General features: G+C 36.3%; 1 protein-coding gene across 2 annotated transcripts; it reads right to left on the bottom strand.

Annotated features, from left to right (window-relative positions):
* Nucleotides 1-12: 12 nt before the first annotated feature.
* trim33 (tripartite motif containing 33) lies at nt 13-24,661 on the bottom strand. Of its 2 annotated transcripts, XM_039665258.2 has the most exons (20): nt 24,006-24,661; nt 18,951-19,069; nt 18,475-18,622; nt 17,964-18,096; nt 17,670-17,786; nt 17,374-17,488; nt 13,759-13,905; nt 13,388-13,505; nt 12,717-13,033; nt 12,245-12,418; nt 11,122-11,331; nt 10,584-10,710; nt 8,675-8,738; nt 8,348-8,498; nt 6,798-7,165; nt 5,893-6,016; nt 5,503-5,577; nt 2,161-2,313; nt 814-864; nt 13-637 (listed from the first exon to the last, which is right to left on the bottom strand). In XM_039665258.2, exons 1-20 carry the CDS (start codon nt 24,583-24,585, stop codon nt 416-418), a joined length of 3,513 nt encoding a protein of 1,170 aa, XP_039521192.2. In that variant the 5' UTR covers nt 24,586-24,661; the 3' UTR covers nt 13-415. The 2 variants fall into 2 exon arrangements, with proteins under 2 accessions (XP_039521192.2, XP_039521198.2); XM_039665264.2 differs by lacking the exon at nt 814-864.
* Nucleotides 24,662-26,330: the final 1,669 nt, after the last annotated feature.

The raw sequence follows: 26,330 nt of genomic DNA, 5'->3' as shown, positions 1-26,330 counted from the left end.
AGGAAGCAGGTGGACCATATATGATAAACTTTATCATACAATGGGAGGGAGAGATGAGTGTATCATTTATAAAGTATCATTCACAATAGATTTACAAATATAATAATGATAAGTCATAGTTTAAGAAAAAAAAAAAGAATGTTATATACTAAATCAGACCAAAACAAGACTATTTAAATCTGTACAAGTGTCTTCATAGACACTCAACGATTCATTCTTCGTCCTCCGAAGACAATGCAAGTTTGAAAGTTCTCACGCAGTATGTACAATGGATCGTCGGGGTGGGGGGAAACATGAAATAAATGAAGCATCTGAATCGCATCAGTTCCAGCATTATCCCACCCTTCAGAGAGCAGAATAAGACTGTGCTTGAGAGGAAGACAGTTTATTTCTTGCAGACGTTTCCTCAGTTTCTTCACTTGATGTGCATCAGCTTCTCAGCATCCACTTTTAAACGTTTGCGTTTTGGTTGTACCACGTCCTCGTCAGAGTCCTCCGAATCCTCTTTATCAGCCTCGGGTCGTGTCTCCGCCTTCTCCGCAACTACTGGGAACGTCTGGTCAGGAAAAATCTCCAGCAGTTTTTCCTCGAAGCGCTGACTCACAGCTTTGCCCGCCTCTGCCACTTCCGAGTCGGCCTAGGAGAGGGAGGAGAAGGGAAAGAGTGTGGAAATGTGAGGGGAGGAGAAAGTGGGTGGAATGAACAGGTGAGGAGGAGGAGAAGAGAATCACAGAAAGGGTTAAAACTCCAGTTTCGGCTGCTTTGGGTGTCAGCACTGCTGAACCCTTCGGTGTGGTGTACAAAACATCTTACCTGAACATTACTCTGTTTCTCCTCATCATAAACCTGGATTATTCGAGACATCTAAAAAGGGCAACGACAGCACACAAAAAAAAAAAAAAATACAAAAGAAAGGGGGGGGAAGAAAGATTTTATACCATACACACAGTGAGGTCACAACCTCATCTGTATTTAAAACGTCCAAGGAGCACAATTTTTGGTTTGGTTATAATAAATGCCTTTCGGTTATAAGGCATAAGCAAACAGCCTCTATATATAAACACATGAAAAAAAAAAAAATAGGGGGGATTTGTCTTAAATACTGTTTAAAAAAAAGACAGAAAAAAAATGTCAGTTATGCGGACAGACTCAACTAAATGCAACATAAATTGGAGGGGGGAAATTACAGAAAATTCTAAAATCGTTAATAATAACGTGCTTCTTTAACATGAATGCCACAGTCATCAAGTCTTGTGAAGACAGTAAAATGTCTCCCTCATTTTGCAGTTTATTTTTAGACAGAAATAAACATTTCAGTAACCTCATTGAATTATCACAATGACAGTGTGAAAGTGCAACAGTTTTTATCATGGGTGTCTTGGAGGGTTCGACTAGATAAAGTCAACAAACAAAACACCCTATTTATCCACTTCAAGCATTCTGAGGCCACTGTGATGAACCCAAACACTCAAACAGATCAAATCTATCCACTGAAATCACCTAAAGTTGGTGAAACAGAAGCCAAACAATCTCTATAAAATGTTTTTGTGTAATAATTACATCTTTCATTTTATTAACGTATAACCACTAGAATAAAAATGAACAGTGTGACTGAGTTTTGCTTTTAATAACACAAACCTCATCAGGCAGAAACATTCAAAACATCAACTAAGTGCTAAAAATAACATCTAAAACTACTTTCTAAGGGAAATAAAACTAAATCAAATCGGTTGTATACATAATCTGCTTTTATCCGCATTTTATTTTACAGAATGTCAGAAGGCATGAACGACTGCAAAACTGACATTAGCATCATGCATTTGATTGTCATTTTCATTCTTATTGTTCAAAAAGTGCTGAACAATAAACAAATGTCTCAAACATCCCTTTAACGGAGTGAAAAAGTGCGTCAGCCCTTTGACACACTAGTGCAACATCCACAAAGAAAAAGAGCGCCGCTCATTAATGCTGAGCTCGACTGAAACCATTCCTTTAATTGTTAGTACTGGACTGGTGAACATACGAGGAAGCAAAAGCATGCAACCCATCACGTTCATGCTGTGTTGCTTCAGTGTGTTTCATACTCTCCAAATACTCGTTTCTTACATGCAACATCCCATCACACCCCCCACACAGGTTAAGGACATTCCCCGTACTCACCTCATTAAATTTGGCACAATTGCTAAAGACCAGGCGCACGTCGGACACAAACTCTGAAGGGCTCTTGTAATGCAGAGGATGTTTTCGCTGCAGTTTCCGCTTTACCAGGGTCAAATCCATTGGATTCTTTATTATTTTATAGTAATTGGGTACCTGGAGAGAAATCAAGGCTTCAGCATTAAAACAATAATGTTGGAGACATGCGGCTCTCTTCTAACACCAAATAATCTACCCATCGACATTTTTAGCTATATATATATAAATAAATATTTTTTTCTGAACACAGGTGTAATTTGCAGGTGGGACATGTCGATTGTGTCCCCTCCATTTTTTAAACATCTCGCGACATATAGGACGGGTCGCAGGAATGGTGGTGTTTCATTAGTAATATCATTATTAGTGTTTTTATATATATATATATATATATATAATTGCTAACACTTGCAAAAGAGAAGATTTGACACATGGCACTGACAACTCAACCAAATACAAAGCATTTATTCTCTTCCTCTTCTAATGGGCCGACCCTTTTCACCACCTTCCCTGGGCCGGCATCCTCTAACCTGGCCTTATCTTGAATCTTACCCAGATACCCACACAAACATGTCAGTGCTTGATATACAATACAACCAAGAATAAACAATAGGTTTTGAGGAGGAACAAAAATAATATAAACTTCTTTGTGCGGATTAGAACCCAAAACCTGCTTGACATGCTTGGCAAAAGTTCTGCAACTGGACCATTAAAGTACATGCGTGTAACAGTCGGGTCTATTCTCGCTACTAGCAACATACGACAAATTAAACACTATGTAGTATTTAAATATAACGCCGATTTATATAAATATTCTCTTCAAAACAATTAAAAAAAATGTAGTGCATGTAAGAATCAAATTTAATGCTTTTTAATGCCTTTTAAGGCTTTACTTTTCACAAAATCCATTTAAAGACTTTTAATGCCCCGCGGAAACCCTGTTAGAAAATAATCAGAACAATAAAAATTGCAAGTAAACAGGAGCAAAGAGGTTTGCTAGTATCATGTAAACAAGCCCTTACTCTGTCAGATAATTAGAAATAATCACGTTTGGTGCACATGTAAATGTAGTCATTGCAACCTTTAAATGACATTTTATATCAGGAATAAAATCTGACAACAATGAAATCATAAATTGTGTTGCCTTAAAAGCAGAGATGTATAAAGTACTAGAAACCCGGACTTGAGTAAAAGTACAAGTGCTCTATCAAAAAAGTGACTTGAGTAGAAGTTGAAGTGTTCTTTAAGCACCACACTTAAGTAGAAGTACTAAAGTATTCAACATTTTTTGTACTTAAATATTGTATTTTATTTTAATTTTATTTTAAAATTCACTACTTAAGTACTAAAAGTAAAAGTACAAGTATTGTGTCATGTAATTATTAAAGAAAGCAGTCAAAAGTTTGAACTAGCAATCAAATAAGATGCTTTGGCGGGATACAAATTTGCTTTGGCGGCCGCCAAAAAATGTCATTGCTGGACAACCCTTGCATTAGTTGTCAATGCGTGTGTCAATCAATACCATTACTCTATAAAACTGGCGTGTGATTTAGGCAGCCAACTTGCAACGAATGATTCATAATTTTTTTTTATAATTGTGACGAGTAACTAGCAGAACATTAAAAAATATTGAAGTAAAAGTATTAAATTCATCGAAAATATCTACTGAAGTAAAAGTAGAAGTATGAGAAAAAAACAATACTCTAGTAGAATACAGATACATAATTTTAGTACTTAATAGTGTTGTCAAAAAACTCGGTACTTCGGTACCAAGTCGGTACTAAAAAAAAAAAATGTTACGGTACCAGCTTTTCTAGGTACCGAGTACCAGGTTAATCCAGTTCTGTTCTAGACGCGATGTCTGAAACGTGCACAGTTGCGTCCTCTTCATAACGCTGATATGGCTCTCTCTCTCTGAATCCACTTGTTGAAACGAAAGGAGGAAAGAGCCACATATGGAAATATTTTGGATTAGGCTAATGTCACGTTGCCATAAGAGGCCGATTACATGCAAATTCGCAATTTCAAATATAGGCGTGATTCAAGCGCGCTCATAATAAAAACTCGTTGGCGTTGCATAGCAACGACAGACGCCGCGTGAGAGCAAGCGCTTTGGAAAGAATAAGCACGCGCAAAAATATAATTAAAAAACACGCGCGACATGTGAACGGCCTCTAAAGTGCTTTCGGGGTAGTTTTACGAGTACATGAGCACAGTAGTATCCACCCGACACCAGAGTACTATGGTATTAGTATTATCATTTAATGTCAATGCCAGTTCTAGGCGTATTCTTGCCTTTATAACTCAGCAGGTTTAAAAAGCCTTTTTAAAATTAAATATGAATGCAGTTTTAGATTAATAAAAGGACAGTCAAGTCAAATAAAACATGTTTTATGGTAATGCTACAAAGATACCATTCATCAACATTACTTAGTTATCAACACATTGAGTGAACAATATATTTTTACAACATTAATTAATGTTTGAAAATGTTATTTATTACAAACACCTGATTGTTCATGTTTGTTCACTTAATTCATTGTGCATTAAATAAATAATGGATTAAAACTTTACAAACAACTTTAAAAATGTGTTAGTGTATACTATTGTTTATTTTAGGTCATTTTATCTAATCTTTTTCTAAAGTGTTTATAATACGAATGTACAGTTTCCATACTTGTAACCGTGATAAACACTTAAATATATGTAAATTTAAACTAAGCTTTGGTACCGAAATTGGTACCGAGAACCGTGAATTTTAACTGGTATCGGTACCGAATACTGAAATTTTGGTACCGTGACAACACTAGTACTTAAGTACAGTACTTTAGTAGTTTTACTTCGTTATACATCTCTGCTTAAAAGGCAGATCTGTATGTAGACAACACGACAGCTCAATGCGTTTCAGAACAGAACTATGGACTACAGAAAGTACAGCAGTCATGTAAGAACAAAGAGAAGTGGTACAACCTTATTACTCGTCAACCGGATGCATTATTGCATTCACTCAATAACGTAATTACGCAAGAGTCATATTCCCACTATGACAAATAACATCAGGAAATGGCCCAGAGGCTCAATACATGTTTGAAAACAGATGAATGGAGTCTCGCTACAGAAATACATGCGAGCAATGCTGCCGTTTAATGCAATAGTGTTAATGACCTAGCAGAGAGGCAGCAATTAAACTACAGATCATATTGAACAATGGTCCAATTACACATCTGAGCTTTGCCTTTTAAGAACACTTCATGAGAAATATCAGCTTTTATGAGAAATGAGGATATTATGGTCTTAATGGGAACTCACCGATGCAGGAACAGGCTCTTGAAACTCCGTACCGAGCTCATGGCAGAACACATGCAGCAGCACGCGCTCACATCGCTACAAAACACAAGAGCAAACTTAAAGAATATGCAATTCTGCAGAAACATTAACTTTATATATCTAAAGATATACCATACTGGGTCACTCAGGTTCATGTTTTGCAAAGTTAATATTTTAGAGCCAAACAATCTCACAATATACTGTATGTATTTTATGTTACATAATATAGTATGTCATGTGAAGTATTGGGACAAATGAATGGCGAGATTCCTCGTAAAAGGAATCATACTAGGCCAATCTACCAATCCGGGGTAAAGTAATAAGAGGTCGCTGTTTTGTGACTATTGTCGTGTTTGTTTCTCTGTGACTCACTCGTTGGTCCTCTGGACTCATTGTAGTCTCACTTTTGTCCTTCTTACTGGGTGAATCGTCATCAGAGTTGTATTCCATCTCTGGATTTGTGAGACTTCTGCAGAACGTGCACATCCAATCTCCACTGCAGCAGAAGAGGGTACAAACACACGATTAACACAAAAATCAGGAATTAAAGCCTTAAACCTAAAGGGAACATATTCACAAAGTCTTTCATCAGTTATACTACTTCTATGGCATTTACAGTCATTTATTTCTGTACTCATCTTTTTTCTCCCAGGTTGTTAGTGTAAGTGTAAGGCCTAACAAAATAATTAACAAAATTAAAAAAAAAGTTTGTCCAGACTCCACTGCACCCCTGTACATGCCAACCCGAAGGTGAAGGCTAGCCTCACTGGCACAGTTAAACTGGAATTGAGAAATAAATTTTAAAAAAGCTTTTATTGAAACTTTATTGAATTTCTGTTTGGATTTTGTCACATTATGATGTAATAGTGTTACAAAAGCTATTCGATCAGTAAAAATGCATAAAGTGACCAGGTGTAAACAGGCCCTTAGAAAATTATATAACTTATCACTGGTGGTAAAACAACTTAAATAAAATAATTTATAATAAAATAATAAATAAAATAATTGATGACAACAATGTCATGTCATACAATAATATTAAATAATAAAAATAAAAGTAATTTATGAATATAATATGGCATGTTAAAAATAAAATAATAATAAAAATAAAACAAACAAATAAAATAAAATACTCATTCATAATTAGAAATGCTAAATATTTAACTAGTCATTTATTAACTGAAATCCAAATGCGTTATGATGCAATCTTATATTATATGACACATTATATGCAACACCATTAAGGCCAAATGTGTTCATAAAGCCACATTCTTTACCTGGGAGAAGATTTGAGTGTTGGGATATGGCAGGTCATGTGGAAGACTTTAGGACAGCGATCACAGCACAGCAGTTCTCCACCGTTCTGACACACCGCACACCAGTCCTCATTCGGGTCGTCTTCCTTTCCTAGAGTGGTCTGGCTGTTTGCATTAGCAGTGCTTCCCCGCTGACTTCCATTTGACCCTGTGGTCCCGTTGGTAAGAGGAGCACTGACGTTTGGATTCGTACAGGATGAGAGATGATCACTCTGTGGTTCAGTTTTAACATTTTCACCTAGTGTTCTTAAAATGTCCTGGACTGAACCGGTGGACACCGAGCCGAGGATGGGAAGAGGAGGAGTAACGCTTCCTTCTGGGCTGCTCATCTGGTTGAGGAGAAATAAGAACGAGAAAGACACAGTCAAAATGAAACAAACGTATCAAAGGCAGAAAGAACAGGTTTAGCCTCTTGGGAACCAAAAGGGAGGAAAAAACTTTTGCACATTTATTCCCCCCACATCATTATAGGTTTTTTGGATCATTTAAAACAAGTCATATGAAACTTTATTATGGTGAAAATCATGCTTTTTATTCACAATTTTCAGCTAATTTTGATGTTAAATTTTTTCTTTGTCCTTCAAACATGTACTTACTATAGTAATAACAGTATATTATGCATTATTATTTTCCAAGGTTATGTGTTAATACATCAAGTCTATGCAAGCGTGATAAAACAAAAGAATAAAGAAAACTTTTTGTTAAAATAGTCAAGGTAACCTTAACCTAAATGTTCAAATATTAGGCTATATCTAGATGTCTTTCACAAAATATCAAATATTTTCAGTGACAAAAAAAATGTATACGCCTAAATAAAACTTACATGCATAAAATATACAAAAGCAGACATTTTGAATTGCGAAATGTGTGGCAGATGAATAGTTTTCTGGGTAATTTTTGACCCATGTGTGTAAAATTTATGTAGAAATATAAAAAACGTGTTTATAAAGTAAGAAAGGGAAAATAAATATAATGATTTGTGGAAATCAAAAACAAGAAATTGAATGAATACCTGGATTAATAATAATAAAATACATTTCTTTCAGTCTTTTTATACCCATGTTGCGCATTAGAAGGGTAGCGACACAAAAACGAGTTTTATTCGAAAAGTAAGAAAGGAAAAATTTAAATAAGGATTTGTAATGATCTAAAACAAGTTCATTGAGGAATACCAGGAATACTAAACGATGAAATTAATTTCTTGCAAAGATATAGAAAATGAAACCTCAGTCGGGTCTATTTAGACCCATGTTGTGCATCAACGGGTTAAAGCAACTGACCCTAAACTAACCCCTTACCCTAATCCTATAAGTACATTCTGTTAATGAATATTAGTCAGTACTTATTTGTGTAAATACATAGCAAAAAATAACACCTTAAAATAAACTGTGCTATGTACGGTCTCTTCACAAAAACAAACTTTTTTGAGTCCAAGGAGGTTATATAAAAGAAACAAATGGAAACATTTGGGACTAAGTAACGAGTGTAAACTGCAAGCTCAAGGTAAATACCATGCAAGCACTCCGTCTGCCATCTTTACAGCGTTCTGTTTTGATGTTTGCTCCAGAAAAGGTACACTCTTCCTCAGCTCCCGGTTCCTGTTTGACTTTGACCTGGTCCACTGTCGTATTCCCCGTTCCAGGTCTACTGGCTGACCCACAACTAAACAAAAGACACACCATAACAATTTTGCAAGCAATGTCTCAACAATAGTCAGACATTGAATACATAATACTCTTTGTTCAGTTCTAAGCTATAATTAACAGCTGGTAAATAAAAACTAAATAATTTTAAACATGAAAGATGGACTGAAATAAAAAAACACGTTGAATGCTGACCTGCCCCGACTGCCCGTGCTTGAAGTGCTGGACGGACGAGCTGGAGTGTGAGAATTAGATAAACCTTGTGAATAAGAGAGACAGAAAGAGCATGTTAAAATTAAAAAAATCTTAAGAAAATTAAAAGGGCAGCAGACATTGTTCTATCTGAGTGAAAACACCAATCTGAATTTTACTTGTGTTATAATAATGCATAATCTGCCTTAATCTCAAATAGCCACAAAATGTCAAATTAATCCGATTTTTTTGTATAATTGCAATAATAACAAAAAAACGTACATTTTTTTTTTTTTTAAACTTAATATATGATGATAATTATTGCTGACATTAGTGTTGTCAAAATATTCAGTACTTCGGTACTAAAAAAAAATTGAAACGTTACGGTACCAATACCTTTGGCACAGAGTACCCGGTCAAACCCGGTTCATGCAAGCACAAAGGGCGTGAAGTTGCGTCCTCTTCATGAAAGCAAAAGACTATTAACCCTGCATGTTCTGTTTGTCTGCGTGAATGAACAGCCCAGACACGCAGTTTCATTTAACGTTACCTCACACACACACACACACTGAAGCACGAGTGACGCTCACGCTGTTTTCTGTCTCTGCTGCCTCACAATTATAACATGATTCAATCTGATTCAATTCATCCCAGAGAGTCACTGTTACTTCATAAGCATTTGACTGTTTCATTTGAGAAAAACTATCGTCATATCATACACGTATAGGAACTCAAAGGTCTCCAGGCAACCTGTCAAAATAAAAGTTTGGTTTAACTTAAAGAAATTGACAGAAATAATTATATTATTAGGCTACTTTGCAATAGATTTAACTACGTCTCCATTAATTAAAAATACTACTACTAATAATAATAATAATGTGTGCATAGAAGGTTGCTTATTTTCACTTGATTTTTTTTATTAGCAATATTTCTCAATGTCATCAATATTTTCGTTTAAACAGCATGTAGCCTTCAATGCTTTCATAAATTTTCTGTCATAAATAACAAAGTCATTAAATTATTATAATTTTTTTTCAAATAGTTAAATAAATTGGAAAAATAGTTGCTGTGGTACCGAAATTGGTACCGAGAACCGAAACATTTTAATGGTATTGGTACAGACTACTGGAATTTTGGTGCCATGACATCCATAGCTGACATGACAATGACACACTTTGGATGCCAATTAAGTGTCATAAGAAATTGCATTTAATGACCTTTAGCTATTTATTAACTTTGAATCATACAAATAATTTACAAATGCATGATTTCATTTCATGCCTTTTAAAAATACATGAGGTAGAATGATATGAATAATATTTTACCATGTTTTAAACATGAGCTCATTTGGAGCAGTAAGAAAACTGCTGCACTGCACATTTTATTGCCTTTCTATATGCGCTTAATATTTTCCTTTTTTTTTAAATAACAATAACAATTGTGGTAATCAAATAATCATGATGAAATAATGGTGAAAAGCATATATATGCTAGCTAGAGTTGTTGGTGAGACCACCATTTGGTGCGCAGTACACCATTTGGTGCACAGTAAAGATTGCAGGGGGGCTAATGAAGCGTTAGCCTCAGGGTTGGTGCATAAGGTTGCACTGGAGATTATGCCATACGGAACCAGAGGCACTGAGCATGCATTAATAGTGCCTGCAGAGCCAGCAAAGTCTTAGCCCCTCGGGTTGGTGCGTATGGTCGGATGGGAGTTTCAGCCATACGGTACTGAAGGCACGAAGAGTATGGCATATATAAATATTATACATATAAAATACTAATCTGCATTAATATTTCATGACATTATTTAAATGTATGCTAATCTACACTGACATTTGAATCCCAAAAGAATGCGTGTCAAAAATTTATATCACAGGTCTATTGGCAAAAATGTCCATATGCTGGAGTACCTGATGATCCTGGGGAATGTGTAGAAGGTCCCGGTGAGGGATTGGTGGGGCCAACAATAGGATATGAATTAGCAGAAATATATCGACTGAGAAGGTTATCCAGTGTGCTCGAACCGGCATCTTCAAGCTGGTGATTATAAAAACAATCAGTTCTTTTGCAACACAAGAGCTCTAAAACAATTCAGCTTTGTCTTCACTTTGGTTATGAAGCACAATAATAGCAGATCCAAGTATAGGGATTGTCTTTGTCTCATTGCCTTAGGTGCCTTAAATGTAATAATGTTCAGAACCTTTATTGCATTTGGGCACAAAAGTTATTACATTTAAATGCTTTATTACATTCAGGCTCAAAAGTTATTACATTTAGGTCCTTTATTGCATTTCCACACATTTATTAGATTTGTGCCCTTGTGATCATGCATTTTGGGGTTTGAACTTGCAACCTTTTGGTGACCAGGCCAGATCTATAACCACTAAATCTCACCACAGCATCTAATCATCTGGCAATCAGTCTAAGAAAATGCAATAGTAAAGTTACCTGAATAGGAGGGATTTCAGGCAGGCAGGGCAGGTTTTCAGGGTTGGTGACTGTTGGTATGAGCTCTATGGGGCCGACAATTGGACTGGTGGGGCCACGATGAATATGGGCATTGGCCATACTGGCACTGGTGGGACTGGTGGGGTTGGCAGCACTAATGTTGTGTAGCGATGCCACAGGGAAGGGGCCAGCATGCCCGGGATTAGAGTGCTATGAGGGGGGAAAAAGGGAAATGTTTTGGAAAATGGCAAAAACACTTAAATACAGCGGGTATATTTACTATATTTAATTTACTGATTTAGTTTTCTCATGCAAAATTTTTTAGAAAAATTATGATACCTAGTCTGAGCTCTGAATACAATTTTACACTGCAATCTCCATTTTAAACACACTACACGATTACAATATGAATAAAAATATGTTAGCAGCTCCAAGAAATAATTACATACTAATGAGAACCATATTTTATAATATTACTCACTACTTACTCAAATAATGACACTATAATTTTAAAATATATATATACATTTATTACTTGAAAAAAAATATTTAAAATGTGTATTAAATGTATATTTTATATTAATATTTTATTATTAACATATAATATATTACAATATAAGACTAATTTAATACAAAAATATAAAAACATAAATAAAAACATACTTAATTTATCAGTTTAATATCAGTCCCACTGTCCCATATAATGGTTATTGTTTCTACCCACAGACAAACCACTATTTAATATGCAGCAATATATATTTTTTTATAACTAAACATTGGTCACAGGCAAAGTTTCCCATCTCAGGACAGAGATGTTATTATATAAGCCATATTATGTTATTTCCTGGCCATCTCCAGTGATTGACAGTGTTATGTCATGTGACTTACTGAAGCCTGTCACATGCTTTGTTGGTGTCAATAACAGAAATGCTCACTCTCCTTGACTACAAATATTGCTGACACTCGACCAGAACGGATCTAAAAAAGCAGGCTAGATTAAGCAGCTAAAATTTTGCTTTCACTTCTTCTGTTCAAGTAGAAATCAACAACAGTGAATTAGAAGAGATTGACGTCTTAGCATTTGGGTTTTTGTCATGTGACCTGCTGTAGTCTCTGCACTGACCTGTCTCTGAAGTTGAGGCTGCATCATGGGATATGGTTGGCCATTGAGTCGGGGTTGCGCCGAGGGCATGCGATTCTGCGCTGATACCATGCGCATGTGATGAGGTGGATACATGTGGGAGGAGCCATTAACTCCTCCCCTCTGGAGGGCCTGCATACTAATGAGCCTCGGAGGCTGAAATATGAGAAAGTGGAAGAAATGAACAAAACATACAATTAGGAACTACCACTTTAAATGCCTATAATATCAAAATCAACAAATATTTATAAGAATAAAACAAATATAATTCCACTGATATATACTCTGAACCAATCATAAGGTTAATTCAAAAACAAATTGTCCTTTCTTGAGAAAGGAAAAATTAAAGAGGAGATGTACTTCATTGGTCATCAACTTCTGCCCATAGACACCAGCTAGACCAGAAAAAGCCAGATATGCATGGAAAGTAGGAAAGATCTAATCTCCAACTTACCGGTTGCTGTATCATCTGTGGTGGACCTCCTTGTCTGGGATGCTGGGACATCTGTGAAGCGATGCGCATCTGCTGCTGAATTTGTTGCTGATGTTGTTGTTGTTGTTGCTGCTGCTGCTGTTGTTGTTGTTGTTGTTGGTGCTGGTGCTGGTGCTTCTGAGCGATGGCAGCCTGCTGCATGTGCTGCAACCTCAGCTGGGCCAGGTTGATCTGTCCTGAGTGCTTACCTGGGTGGTTGTGACTGGGAGAGATCTGCTGATTCACCATCATGCTGGGTGGTGGAGCAGTATGTGACACTTTTTCAATAACAAGATTGCCTGAATGAAAAAGGAGAGCAGGTGTCAATGCATCTTGAAGCATGTAAATGCCTGTTCACACCAAGTCTGAATTTGTGTCACTCTCTGAAAAGTTAACCGACAAAAATAAAATACAAAAAAATACTGTAGTATGATATTTTAGACAACATGTTAAATAAAATGCACACAGTGATATATTTTAGACACAATGTGTATTTAAAATGTTTTAAATAAAATAACCATAGTATGATGTTTCAGACAGTTTAATTTTAATATCTGGTTGTGTATGTTTGTCACTGAAATTTGGACATGGTTTCTCTGTGTGAAACAAAAACAGGTTTCAGCCGCAAGTTAAGTTAAATGTTGAGTCAATACCGAGGTTAACCACATTTTTGGCCCAGAAGGTGGGGTCGCAGAAGAAGCGGACTGCTCCATTATTTTGAGGTACAGGGTCCACACGGGCCTTCATAATAAAACGCAGCTGGTATGTGATCTACAGAGTTGGGGAAAAAAAGTGAATTAGGAAAGACACAAAGAGTCTCCAATAGCATTGCTTTTTGTCATTTAAGTTGATGTTGATATGGTATAGACATCCTTTAAAATGAAAGAAGTGGCTTTGACTTCTCCTATGACATAACTGTTATTGTTGATAAGTGTAATGCCAGTAAAGATTACACATTAACAAAAATGGACCCTAACAGAAAGGAAACAGGTGTTTTGTGAGAGAATTAAGCGTTGTGGCTGACCAGTCTCTTGCTGTATAGCAGGGCTGTACTGCTTCCATTGCTGATGGCCCAGTTGGTGAAGTTGAGCACATGGATGATCTGCTGGGCCAGGATGCTGATGTCCCTCTGTTGGCTGAGCAGCTTTATACTCCTCTCTTTGGTCACACTCTTAATAGAGGGAATGAAGAGGGAAGAGAAGAATATTAAGAATGACTGAAATCAAACAAATTCAGTCTCATTCAGAACTAGGGTTGGGGCGATGGACGATGACAGACATCACGATGTTTAGATGGCATCGGCTAAAAAAAATTAGAATAAAAAAATTCACAGACAACATATGTTCACATTTATTGCAAAATTCAAACGGGATTAGAAAATAATTTTTTTTCTCTCATTCACTTGCATTGAGGATTTTTCAACCTAGAGGTCTAGCGGGGCTAGCTGAAGGGGCGGGACTTACCAGCTCTATTGCTGATTTAGCGCTTTTATTTCAAAATATTAACTTGCTTACCATTTCATGATGCTTACCATTCTCATACTCCGATTCTCAAATGTGTAAGTGAGTTTGTTTTGTCGTTTAAAAAACTGTAACGTGAGATGGGCACCGTGTTTGGGCCGTAGTTCAGATATTTCTGTCTGTTGGATTTATTACAGTGCGGGAAATCATCAGTTTCTCCCGAAATACATGAAAGTAAGTGGCCAAAAAAAATAGAGTTGACTTTATAATTATTTACACAGTATCTATCTGATATGAATAAAAACCGTCGTCAATTATTTGAATGGGTTGTTATTTCTGCTTCCATAGACACCATTGTGTATATTACAAACTAAAAATGTATTGTTTTGCTATAATATTTTATATATATTTAAATGTCTGAAACATAAAATAAAAATGATGTGGTTAAAAACACTGAACAGTTGTGATAGCCTATGACAAGCGCTGCGCACGTCCTTCTTTGGCTCAGCAGTCTGGCAGTTATGTCACTGTACGTTTGCTCCATAGACTCGCTCTGTGCTTAGCTGCTGTAGAGCGTGCCGAATTCGAAATTGCTGATAAGATAGAGGAAAATATGTGGTGGAAAATGAAAATATTACGAAACCCCCCCCGCCTCCCAATATCATCGTCCATCGCGATGTTTCACTATAGACATCGCCTGATGCCAAATTGGTAGACATCGCCCAACCCTATTCAGAACTCACGCCATAGATTTGAGATGTTGTTACATTTTTGGAGAGATGCACATCAGGGGACGCCCTAGGCTACGTGTGCTACATGCCGTACACCGACGTACACCTCTCCAAAAATGTAACAACGCCTCAAATCTACGTGGACTGGTGATCGGTCTGCTAGAACCCCTTCCCTCGGGTTTTACATGCTCCCTTTGCATATATTGCAAGTATAAATGAAAACCAACGCGTGCCCTACAGCATAGGTCAGTATAAATCAGCCTTTAGAATATCATGACTGATAAAGACTCCCTGAAGATGTAACTTCATTAAACACTGTGACATCTGCAGGGCTCGACTCATCACTGACTGGTGTGAATCACAGTCAAAGGTGTCAATTGGGGCTAATTTGAGTTGAGCCCTGAAGCACATAGCTGTAGGTGTCAGCACCGTCCCTTTCAGACATTCTGCACTTTCACATTTGGCCTCTCTCAAATCATCGGTATTCAATTTTCAAAAATGTCCTTGAGCATGTGATCCTCGTCCTTCAGATGTCGATACATTGTTGAATTTTGCCTGGAGGGGTCTGTATTTCTGGCTTGCATCAATCACTTCACTTGTAAACCGGTGTCCTTTCTTTCTTACACTAGCAGTTTTGCTCCAATTGTTCATACAATCAGTAAAGCTTCCCCCACAGCGATTCGCAAGGTTTATGGCATGTGATGAGGTTCACACAATGTGGTGGCTATAAAATAACAATGACCTTGATTGCACTAGGTATTAACATGCGTCTCAGGTGATCCGATCACAAATGGTCAGCTGAGACAAATCACTGTTTACATCTCGAATTAACATGCAGCTCCAAAGCATCTGCGAGCAGATTTTGCATTTCAATACATGGATCAATTACAGCAAGTTAAATATCAGGGCTATAAGAGTATTGCATATCATTTAAATCATTCCCGCCGGTTATAGTGCAAGAAATTCTTGTAAACATTTATTCACTTAAGCGTGTAGGTTGTATGAGTGATTTGATCTAATAATCTGTGTGGATTCATTTACTCATTTTAAAATGTTCTGCTAGACGTAATTTCAAGAATAGGGTGTGAGATCCAACGGTGCCGTCTCTTCTCTCTCTCAAGATGTGCTTAACATAACCACATTGCATCTGCACAAGTCAAGCATCAAGCGCACTGCAGGCGGCAACAGACTCTCGCGTTTCGGGAGTCATGACAGTTTTGCATCGTCACTCAAGTTTATCATATGCACGTCTTTTTAAGTCTTACCGATTTAAACATTCAAGCGATTTTAAACCATTCAGTACTCGCACGCATACATAAAGCTGCATCACTAACAGCTCACTAGTAACAAAACCGAGTTCTTTTTCACGGATTATAGCACTTTAATGGTCAAAAACACGACCATTATTCTTCAAGTCTTGAAGAATATCCTCATAAATACAGTTGGTTATGTCTTAAAAAAAACAGTTGAGAAAGAAAACGCATGTGTAACAGTATAATATATCTGTGCATTAGCTCTTAAAATGACAGCAGCCTAATATGGGTCAGTTATGTTAATAAAACAAACAAAAGAAAAGCTTTAATTGTAAGGATTCAGGATTAACAGTCTGTATTTAATTTACACAGGACTAAAAGACTATCCAGTGTTATTTTAAATTTGATTACTTTATTTATTATCTGTATAGTATTTCTAAACCTGAATACTAGTATTCGACCAACCCAAAAATCAAGCTTCCTTATGTTGTGTAAACTCTTCAGCAACCAAATTACCCCATTATAAAAACACAACTACAATGAGTAAGCAAATATTTAGGTGATGTAAATGTAATTATGAAGTGTTTGGGAGAAGATGTTCCAAATATGGTAAGGGGAGTGATATTTCCGGTATTTTGAACCTAAAACCACGTAAACACATTGCATTAAACCAAATACAAAAAAGTATGTTGTTTTTTTTAAACCACCATGTGACCCATGTAACAAAAAAAAACAATAATAATAATTTTGCAGATGCTTTCATCTAAATTGAATTGTCTCTGCTGCTGCATGTTGATATCAAGGCCTTTGTATATTCTTATTTTTTCCTTTTAAAGCCATAACAAGCCTGGAGTTTTAATGTAAAGGTTGATGTAAAGGTCTTTGTCATTTTATCCAATCACACATTGACCACATTATGATGAGACAGCACCAGTTTACACTGCTTATAACATAAATTAACATTATTCTTTCTGTCAATGATGCTTGATGGATTATGTCTGCAGAAATAAGCAGTCATAGAATTGACCACTCAGTTATTTGTTAAGATCATCTCTGCTGTCCGTACCAACATCTTTTAATTGAAATTTCAGAATTGCATCCTCAGGGGCCAGTTGTTCAAAAGTAAGCTGATCGGATTTTGGTTATCGGATTGGAAATCAGATAGTGTATGCTTTTTTGATGCCCGTACGCTTACCTCCAGCTGCTGCAGTAGAGATTTGCCCTTCTTGTTGATTTCATTGATGAGAGTAAATACTGCTATCTTTATCTCATGTTCCACCTTCTTATGCGTCTCAGCAACTTCTTTGATTCTAAAAGGGAATAAAAGACATTAAACAACACAGTAGTTCATTAAACAATAATGCAATTCAATTCTGCCAAAGATTCAATAATGTCCAGCTACTTTTCTTTAATGAAAAAACAAGATCAGGAAGACTTGGCAATCAAATTTGAACGTCATCAACTATAAAACCGATGCAACAGAAGTCCTACCTGTTTTGCACCTGAGATGCAGAGAACTCCACAAAGTTCCTCTTCTCGAGCAACTTAGTCATGAATGTCTCAATAATGCCTTTTTGGTTTTGAAAGGCTTCTTCTAGAAACTGGTACCTGCAAAAAAAATTCTATTCTGATCTATTCCTTTAATGCCATGTTATTGGTGTAGGTACTTATTCTCTCTTCATTTGGTTGTCTTGTTTAAAAACTCTTTCATATATTGCCAGCTGATTTAATACAGTTCAGATGAAGATGGTGCATGGTTACTGTAAACCGTGTGGTCTGGCTGACCTGTGTTCTTTGTGTTCAAGCAGCTGGCAGTCTCTGCAGGTTAAAGTGTCACATGTCTCGCAGAAGAGCTTGAGTGCCTCTTGTTTGTGCACCGGACAGAAGACGGGTCTCTGGCCTGACGTTCCAACCGATTCTACAAAACAGAACCACCACAGTCAAATTCATCCTCCCCTGACCCTCTATTCTCTCAGTCTATGACTGCCATATGTTCTCATATGCGCCCTGCCAAACTCAATCGAAAAGAGGGAAACTAAATGGGTTAGCTCTAATGAAAACAGTACAGGCAGAGCAAGCGACTCACTCAAAACTCTGCCTGTTGCCATAGCAACTGTACTACGACTTAGCCTGCTAAACGTGCAAAACAGATGCTCCACACCGTTGCTGAAACATCCAAACTACAACAAGACCACAAGACCAAAACATCTTTCAGCATAATGAAAACAATCATATCGCAACTGCCTTGCAAATATAAGCAATTGAAAATGGAAATTAATGAGTCTACAGCACGTACCAGAAGATACTTCCTCTTTTTTGCGTATTTTATGGTCCTTAGTGAATTTGACCCTTTGATGCGCTTCAATGCAGGTTTTACAGAGCCACTCCCCACATTCCATACAGAACCCAATGGCGCTAGCATTATCATCACAGCTGGTACAAACCTGTTACAGAGCAAATAAAGAATGACATCTTTTAAAATAATGTCTAGAGGATTGAAGTATTGGCTCACAAACACAAGTTGATAAATGATTGCATGCAAGCTAATAAAGCAAGGTTTAATCTAGGGCTGTGAATACCAATGAATTTGATTCTAAATAATTGTGCTCAATTTCATTTGACAAAACGAAGAGCAATGCGATTCAGCAACTTTCTAAAATACATTTATGGGATAACAGCGTTCATTAGGCATTTTATTCACTAATGCAAAATTATTACGACTGATGGAAAGATTGTTATCCTCGAAGTCAAGATCACAGAGCTGATCCTGACCTGTGTGGAGTTTTCCACTGATGTGCTTGTGGCCTCTGAAGTGTCCTTGACAAAGTAATTGTCCACCATGTCAATCTGTTTGTACTCCTGATGGCACACCGTGCAACGCATGACATTCACTGCACAAAAACATAAAAATAAAAAGAGTTAGCAAAGCCTGGAAACAAACGGAGTGATACAGGAGATTCATGCATCTAGTACTCACTTGAAGCCATGGACAATAAAAAATACATTTAAATATAAAAAAAAGACAAAAACACTGAATAACAACTTGGTTCATAATATAAATGAAAACTGTGTTGGTCGAGCATTACAGTTGTGTACGAGCAAGGAGACCAAGATTCTATTCCCCATGTAATATATGTCTATGTTTATTTTTTTTAAACTAGCCTACTTGGACTAGTATATTAGTTGACTACAATGACACATCCCCAATTACAACTGAGAAGCACTGGTAATTACAGATCTCACAGGAAAAATTCATGATAAAATAATTTTAATAAACATTTTTATTTTTTTTTTATTTTTTTTTTTAAGTTCAGCAATGGCAATTTGGCAGCTTGACTGCACTGACCAAATTTAAAAATGTGAATGGGTGATTTCTCTCTGCCTCATGGCCGTTTTTAACTATAATAAATCATGCAGCCTAAGATCAAAGATACACATTAATCAAATATATAGACACACACACACAAATTATGCAGCCAGACCAACTATGTGCAGTCTTACAACTGGATGTCATAAAACTGGAGAATGTTTTCATTTAAATTGCATTATGGGAAAGGAGGATGGAAAAAAACCCTTCCTATAGGGAAAGGGAATGTTACATTTTTCTGGCTGAGGGCGCATGCATAAGAAACAAAGTAATGATGGCTTCTTACACATTTAAAATCCAAAAAAGGATTTTGATTCATTAATAATTCATAAGGTTTTATTAACTATTATTGCCATCTCCTGCATTAATAAAGATTCTGCATCATGCATCAGCATTTCACCACAAATAATGATCTATTCATCAAACTAATTTAATCATCTTAATTTAATTTGAAACCATATTGAGAGATTGGACATGACCCTCCCCCACCCATCACATGCAACACCCCCTTCCACCAATCTGTAACACCCCCCAAACACACACCCACACACACCACTTTTCCCTGACGGCCCATCAATCCCCCACAAAGCTACAGCTAGAACTAGTCCAAACCGGTTTGAGCCAGTTAGCACTGGCTCATACTGCTTTCAGCCGGTTTCCCTTAAGCACCCAGCTGCAAACCCCAGCTAATGATTGGCTGCTGAGAGCAGCTGGAGAAACACTGCACTGAGACAGTGCCACTCACTGCTGACTGAGTTACTCAGTAGTGATATTAACTGGAGCCAGTGATGCATTGCCTGAGGCACAATTCCACAACACATCACATGCAGAGCCTTGTGATGCAATTAAAATTCCTTTATTATTCAAAGAGAAGGTTGTAAACCACTTCCTTTAATAATTATGATGCAATTCAATTATGTTTGAAGCCTTATAAAACCCAACACAACCAACATTTTAAGATTCAGTCAGACACAATTCACAATATTCTCATAAACTAGTTCACATTATTGAAATATTAGCTAGCTAAAAGCAGTTAAAGTTAATAAAAATTGTGTATGAAAAAAAATGTGTGAGAAAACAAAGCAAAATAGACCAGACGGCTACAGTTGGGCTGTGAATAACAACTCTAGTTAGACGACAGGCTTGGGTACAACAAAGTTCTTGTTGAGATTCAACTAGTGTCACAGATGGTTTTCTCAATCAGGTTACTGTGATGACTGAGTCACGCTGGTAAACGCTGAGTTACCTCCCCCTGAACTTTAATTAAACGTCTACGACAAGCCCAAAAACAAACTGGAAAGTGAACAAACCCTTCAATTACTAATCACAAAAAGAGAAGGAGTAAACCACCAAATAACAGTTTAAAATTCTTACAAAACAGCAAATGTCAGTGAAATTAGGTGTTCAACCTTCAGAAAATGGTTAGATGATTAGTTGATCTATATAATACTTTTCATATATGAGGAGGGTTGCAATTTTGGCACTCCCTATAAACATTTGGGAAATGTACAGCTTGAAAGTATGACTTGTGTGATTTCTTTAAATAAAAAAACAAAAGTAAATGAATAAAAAAAAGCTATGGGTTGCAAATAACATGATTGTTGGAGAATAATTATAAATTACTAACACTCGGTAGATTACAAAAAGAAATGCACAAAATTACAGAATTTATTTTGATAATTTTCCATTAAATAACTTGAACATACTGAGCAAAACCCAGAGATTAATTACTTGTCTTATTTTCTTGTTTATTTTTGCTTAATAAATAAAAAATTTGCTTGGTTTGTTTAATTGCATATCAATTCCAAATTCTGACACTGTAGGATTTAGATTTTTGGATACATTCGAGAAAGTAAAGATTCATTAAATTATAGATAACAGTTTAGTTTACCATGTCTAAGTTCTCAGTTCAACAACTTCTCACTATGAAAAACATAGTAGTCATGCAATGCATCAAAAAAAGGAATGTGACACCAAAGTGTACGTTATTCAACAAACCTAAAAATGCAAAAATTAATTTTGTACATTTATATCACTACACTGAAACCTGGCTTCAATATACTTGTTGTGGTCAGGGGAATTAACTTTTTAATCTGATAGCCTGGCAGAAGAGTCTTAGACAAGTGAAGAGATTTAAAGAGAAAATTACAGCCTTCGGGCTCGTAAATTTGCATCAGTGATCGCTGATATGGGTGATAACCAGAACCACACAAAAAATTAAAATAGCTTTACAGGCTGCAGCTAATGCTGAATTTAGTTAATAAATTATTAACTACAATGCATGGTGCTAACTTATTACAAGAAACGTAAGCACAATGAAATGATAATACATAAAGCAAGTGCATTGACCAAAATATTCTCATATCTCCATTTCTCCACAGCACCAATAATGACATTCAAGGGCCAGTTGTTCAAAGGTAAGCTGATCGGATTTTGGTTATCGGATTGGATCAAATCTTGAAAATGGGTTGTTCAAAAGGGAAAGAAGGGATCTGAAATCAGATTAGATCAGGGAATCCAATCCTAGTTTTAATCTGGATCAAACCTTCAGTTTGTGTTGTTCGAAACTTGTCAGTGCGATTTGGATAACGTTGATCCAAAAAAACAGGATTATACTGATCCCAACAGGGGGTAGGATTTCAAGGTGGATTTCAGGAAGAAAATGTAGTAAAACTTTAAAATTGGTCAAATAATACATTAGTATAATTTGTGTAAATACTTTTATGTTTTGCACTTGACTTGTGTAACCGTTGTAACAGTGATAAAGTAGACATAGGCTAACAATTAAGCTATTCAGTATAGTAAAGTAAAAATAAAATAAAAATTATCTTGTCCCCATTTGTGTTTTGTCTCAAAAACACTTACAGTGACCCCATGTTGGCTCTTCTACCTGTTCTTTACATTGCTGGTAGCCCACATTGTGATATGTTGTCCCATTTAGAGCACTGGTAATCCGGATTTGGTAATCTTGAAAACTGTGTATCTGGATCAGGGTGATCCAGTCCAATATTGCTTTGAAAAAACGGCATAAAAGTAAGACGGATTACCTGATCCTGGATAGGAAAAAAGGGGATTTCCAAATCCGGATCATTTTGATCCAGATTAAATGTTTTGAACAACTGGCCCCAAGAGATAGTAATAACGCTCCAAAAAACAATGCTAAAACTAAGCATACGTAAAACAAACTAATCACCACAGCAGTGCTTTTTGTCTGGTTTATTAGCAGGAAATGCAGCATTTATATAGGAATGGCTGTGCATCGTCAAAGAAAACCATTGTGCATGAACGAGTACATGATCAGGGGTCACAAGCCATGGCCCTTGCATTATCAATAACTCTGAATGGTTACCTTGTGTTTGACCACATTAGTTCACTGCTAGCTCCTACAGCACAAATATAGTGACAGCATTGAATCCGATCATCAATACATAGACAATGATGTATCAAAATATCAGGACTATTGTCTGAAAAACTGACCAGCAACTATGAGTTCGTCCACTGAGCACATCACTCTGACAAGTGTGCATGAGGCTGCAACATCTGTACAGTCGATAATATAACTTGAATCAAAATAGAAAATTAGGCGAGGCTGACTGTTTTAAAAGGTTAGTTTAGAAAATCCATCATTAGCTTGTAAAGACTGGTTAGTGCAGGGTTTTTTAAATGATAAAGTCAAGTCAATTTTATAGTAGAGCGCTTTTCACAGTACATAGTTTTAAAGCAGCTTTACAGAAAATTATGACGTTAATGTTAGTAATATCTTCATGCCTTACAGTTGCATTTAGCAAATTTGCACTGGACAATAATATTTTTCAATGATATAAATCTCGATATAGTGCTTCTGCTTCACATGAGTATACTACGTGAATAAGAGTTGGATATACTTGTATGTATATAGTATGTACTTGTGTGTGTGTCTATATATATACAGAGAGAGATGAACAAAATAAACAATGATGCAATTGCGATTTGTCACGTAGTATATAATGTAAACAAATAACTTAATAAACAAATAAAACAATTAATAAATAGATTGAAAAATAAATAAGCATGTATATGACGTATAAAAATAAACGCGTATAAAAATGTAGAGAGCAGAAAAAACTAAATTTAATTAATAGAAAATAAATATTTTCTAAATAATATTTTACAGATACGTATCATTTGTGTATCACATATTTGGAGGTATCTGGCAATAAAAAATAAAAACCAAACGCTCTGATATTGAACTAACTTCACATGACTTTCTGAGTCGTTCTTAGAGTAAATACGTTCTGACAGTTACTCGTTATTAAAATACTGCAATCATAACGGCATGAGTTAAACATCAATCACCAGCTGATGATCGTACATGTACGTGACTTCACATGCCATCATGTGTAAACAGATCATAAGCAAAGGATAGTTTCTGGATTGTTGGGGACAGAACTGAAAAAGCTCACTTCCCTTTCCTAACTTACCAATACGAGTGTCCTGTCCATGGGGGCCTTGCACCGGGACGGTGATCTTCCGTTCCGGCTGCGGGATGCACTTGAGGCAGAAGGAGTGCAGGCAGGGAAGGAGTTTGGGTTCACAGTCACGGTTCTGAAGACTCTGTTTACACACAGCACACGTATCCAGTAGGTTTATCGGGGCGGCAGGGGTTGAAGAGGAGGATGATGATGATGATGCTGCTGCTGCTGCTGCTGCTGGAGGAGGCGACATCTCGTTAATGAGAGCGGGTGATGGACCAGCAGCGGTGCTGTCCGCTGAGGAGGACGAGGACGGTGGTGGCGGAGGAGGCGGCGGTGGCGGTCCAGTGCTCTCGGCATTTGGTGTCTCGTCTGTAACGTTAGCTCCGCCGCCGCTGGATGTCGTCAGCGCTTCGGGAACGGTCTCTTGAGACTTTGGCTCCTCTGTTCCTTCTTTCGGTTCTGTGTCGATTAAAATTACACCTTCGGGCTCCTTTACTCCGCTATCTGCGTTATCTTCTGTTCCCGAAGCCTCTACCACCATATTTTCGGAGCTCTCCGTACAATCTTGGCCTTTGTTGTCCGCCATCTTTGCTCCTCTTTGAACCGCCTGACGTTCGACGCGCTCAGAAAATCCGATTTGTTTGACGTCATGCCGTCGCTCTCATGTTCGTCACAGAGAATAACCAACTAGAATCCGTTAATAAAAAAACATATAATAAAGTTGTATTTGCCGTCAATTCATTTTATATAGATACATTTATATTGTAATTACAATAAAAACATTTTTATTTTCAAAATAGAAATAACAAATGTTTTTCTTAAATGTCGTTATAAATAAATATTCTGTGTGGATCCATATTCTGTACCTGTATTTTTATTTTGTATTAATTGTTACTTTTTAGTACAAGTTATGGAAAACTTATGCTGTGCAATTTCTTTATTCTGAAAATCAATAAAAAACAATGTCCAATATCCTCCTCTCTTTCGTCTTTCACTATTCTTGCACGTTTAAAGCTGCACTCGGTCGTTAAAAAGTGTTACACATAAACAATTAAATAGTACTTTTGAGAAATGTGTATTTATTTACACGATCATTCAGATTCGGCGTTAGTTACTTTTACATGGTGTTGCCTCATGGGGGCAGATCATAGGCGGATATCTTGAGAGCGCGTATTTTGCAGATGAAAAAAGTGTACGAAAAATTAAAAACTATATGCGAACTAATTCTTTAATTAAAGCTCATTATATACATTCAGTTTCATGCTAAATAATAAATCACATGTCACAGACAAACACAAACAAAAGATCAATACTTTGGCTTCTTAAAGGGACAGTTCACCCAAAAAAATAAAATTCTGTCATTTACTCACCGTTTCACCCCCAAGTTATTCCAAACCTGAAGAATTTCTTTCTTCTGCTTAACACAAAAGATTATATTTTCAAGAATGTCCGTGATCAAACAGTTGATGGGCCCCATTGACTTCAATAGTATTTTCCCCCCATTCTATGATTACCCATATTCTTCAAAATATCTTCTTTTGTGTTCAGCAGAAGAAAGAAGTTCATTCAGGTTTGAAACAAGGGTGAGTAAATGACAGGAGTTAATTTTGGGGTGGAATATCACTTTAAAATGCTACATTAGCACTGTAAAAAATTTGGAGTAGGATTTACTTGAAAAAACCTTGCTAAACGATCTCACTCAGAAAATGCTAGTAAATTTACAAAGATTTGCCAAGTAAAAACCTAAACATATTTATCAGTAGCTTTAATTAGAAATCTTTAAGTTAAATTTACTTGGAATGTGGAATTAAGTAAACTTTACAAAAAAATAAGTAATTTTAACTCGGTTGATTAATACCGATTTCCTTTGCCTTTGTATTACATTTCACTAAAACAATTTAAATCTTGAATTTTATTAGTCATTAATAGTATGTTCTTTACTTAGATCATCTAAGTAATTTATATATACATCATGTCAGACTTTAAACCTTATGTGAATGCAAACACCTCAATACTTGGTAGACAATACACAATGGTGGTAACATTTGATGGATCGTTTTTGTGTTTGAATGTGTCGTTTTAAGCAAAAAATGTATTCGAAATGTCACAAAATGGCAATTTACTAATACTGAAAACAAAAATCAATGATAAAACAGTGTAAATACAGCTGGAAACCAGTGAAAAATGAGCCTCATTAATTATTCAAGGTCCAGTGCATGATGGGAACCCCAGTATCAGAAGAGTTGAGTAATTTTTACTTAATTTTATTGAGTTGATATTACACTTTCATTTATACTCGCTTGAAATCAGTACTGATATGGAATTTACTTA

Source organism: Pimephales promelas, chromosome 14 (assembly GCF_988280905.1).
Source record: "Pimephales promelas chromosome 14, fPimPro1.hap1.1, whole genome shotgun sequence".
Classification (NCBI taxonomy): Eukaryota; Metazoa; Chordata; class Actinopteri; order Cypriniformes; family Leuciscidae; genus Pimephales; species Pimephales promelas.
The sequence above is the reverse complement of the archived record's forward strand: the minus strand, read 5'-3'. Positions and strand labels throughout refer to the sequence as shown.

What these genes read in the sequence shown, in the direction of transcription:
- trim33 (XM_039665258.2), bottom strand. Translation starts at nt 24,585, where the DNA reads ATGGCGGACAACAAAGGCCAAGATTGTACGGAGAGCTCCGAAAATATG. An exon ending in AGCCTCAACTTCAGAGACAG is followed by an intron (nt 11,332 to 12,244) that starts GTCAGTGCAGAG and finishes CCCCCCTCATAG; the next exon opens with CACTCTAATCCCGGGCATGC. An exon ending in TGAGTCCAGAGGACCAACGA is followed by an intron (nt 5,578 to 5,892) that starts GTGAGTCACAGA and finishes TGTGTTTTGTAG; the next exon opens with CGATGTGAGCGCGTGCTGCT.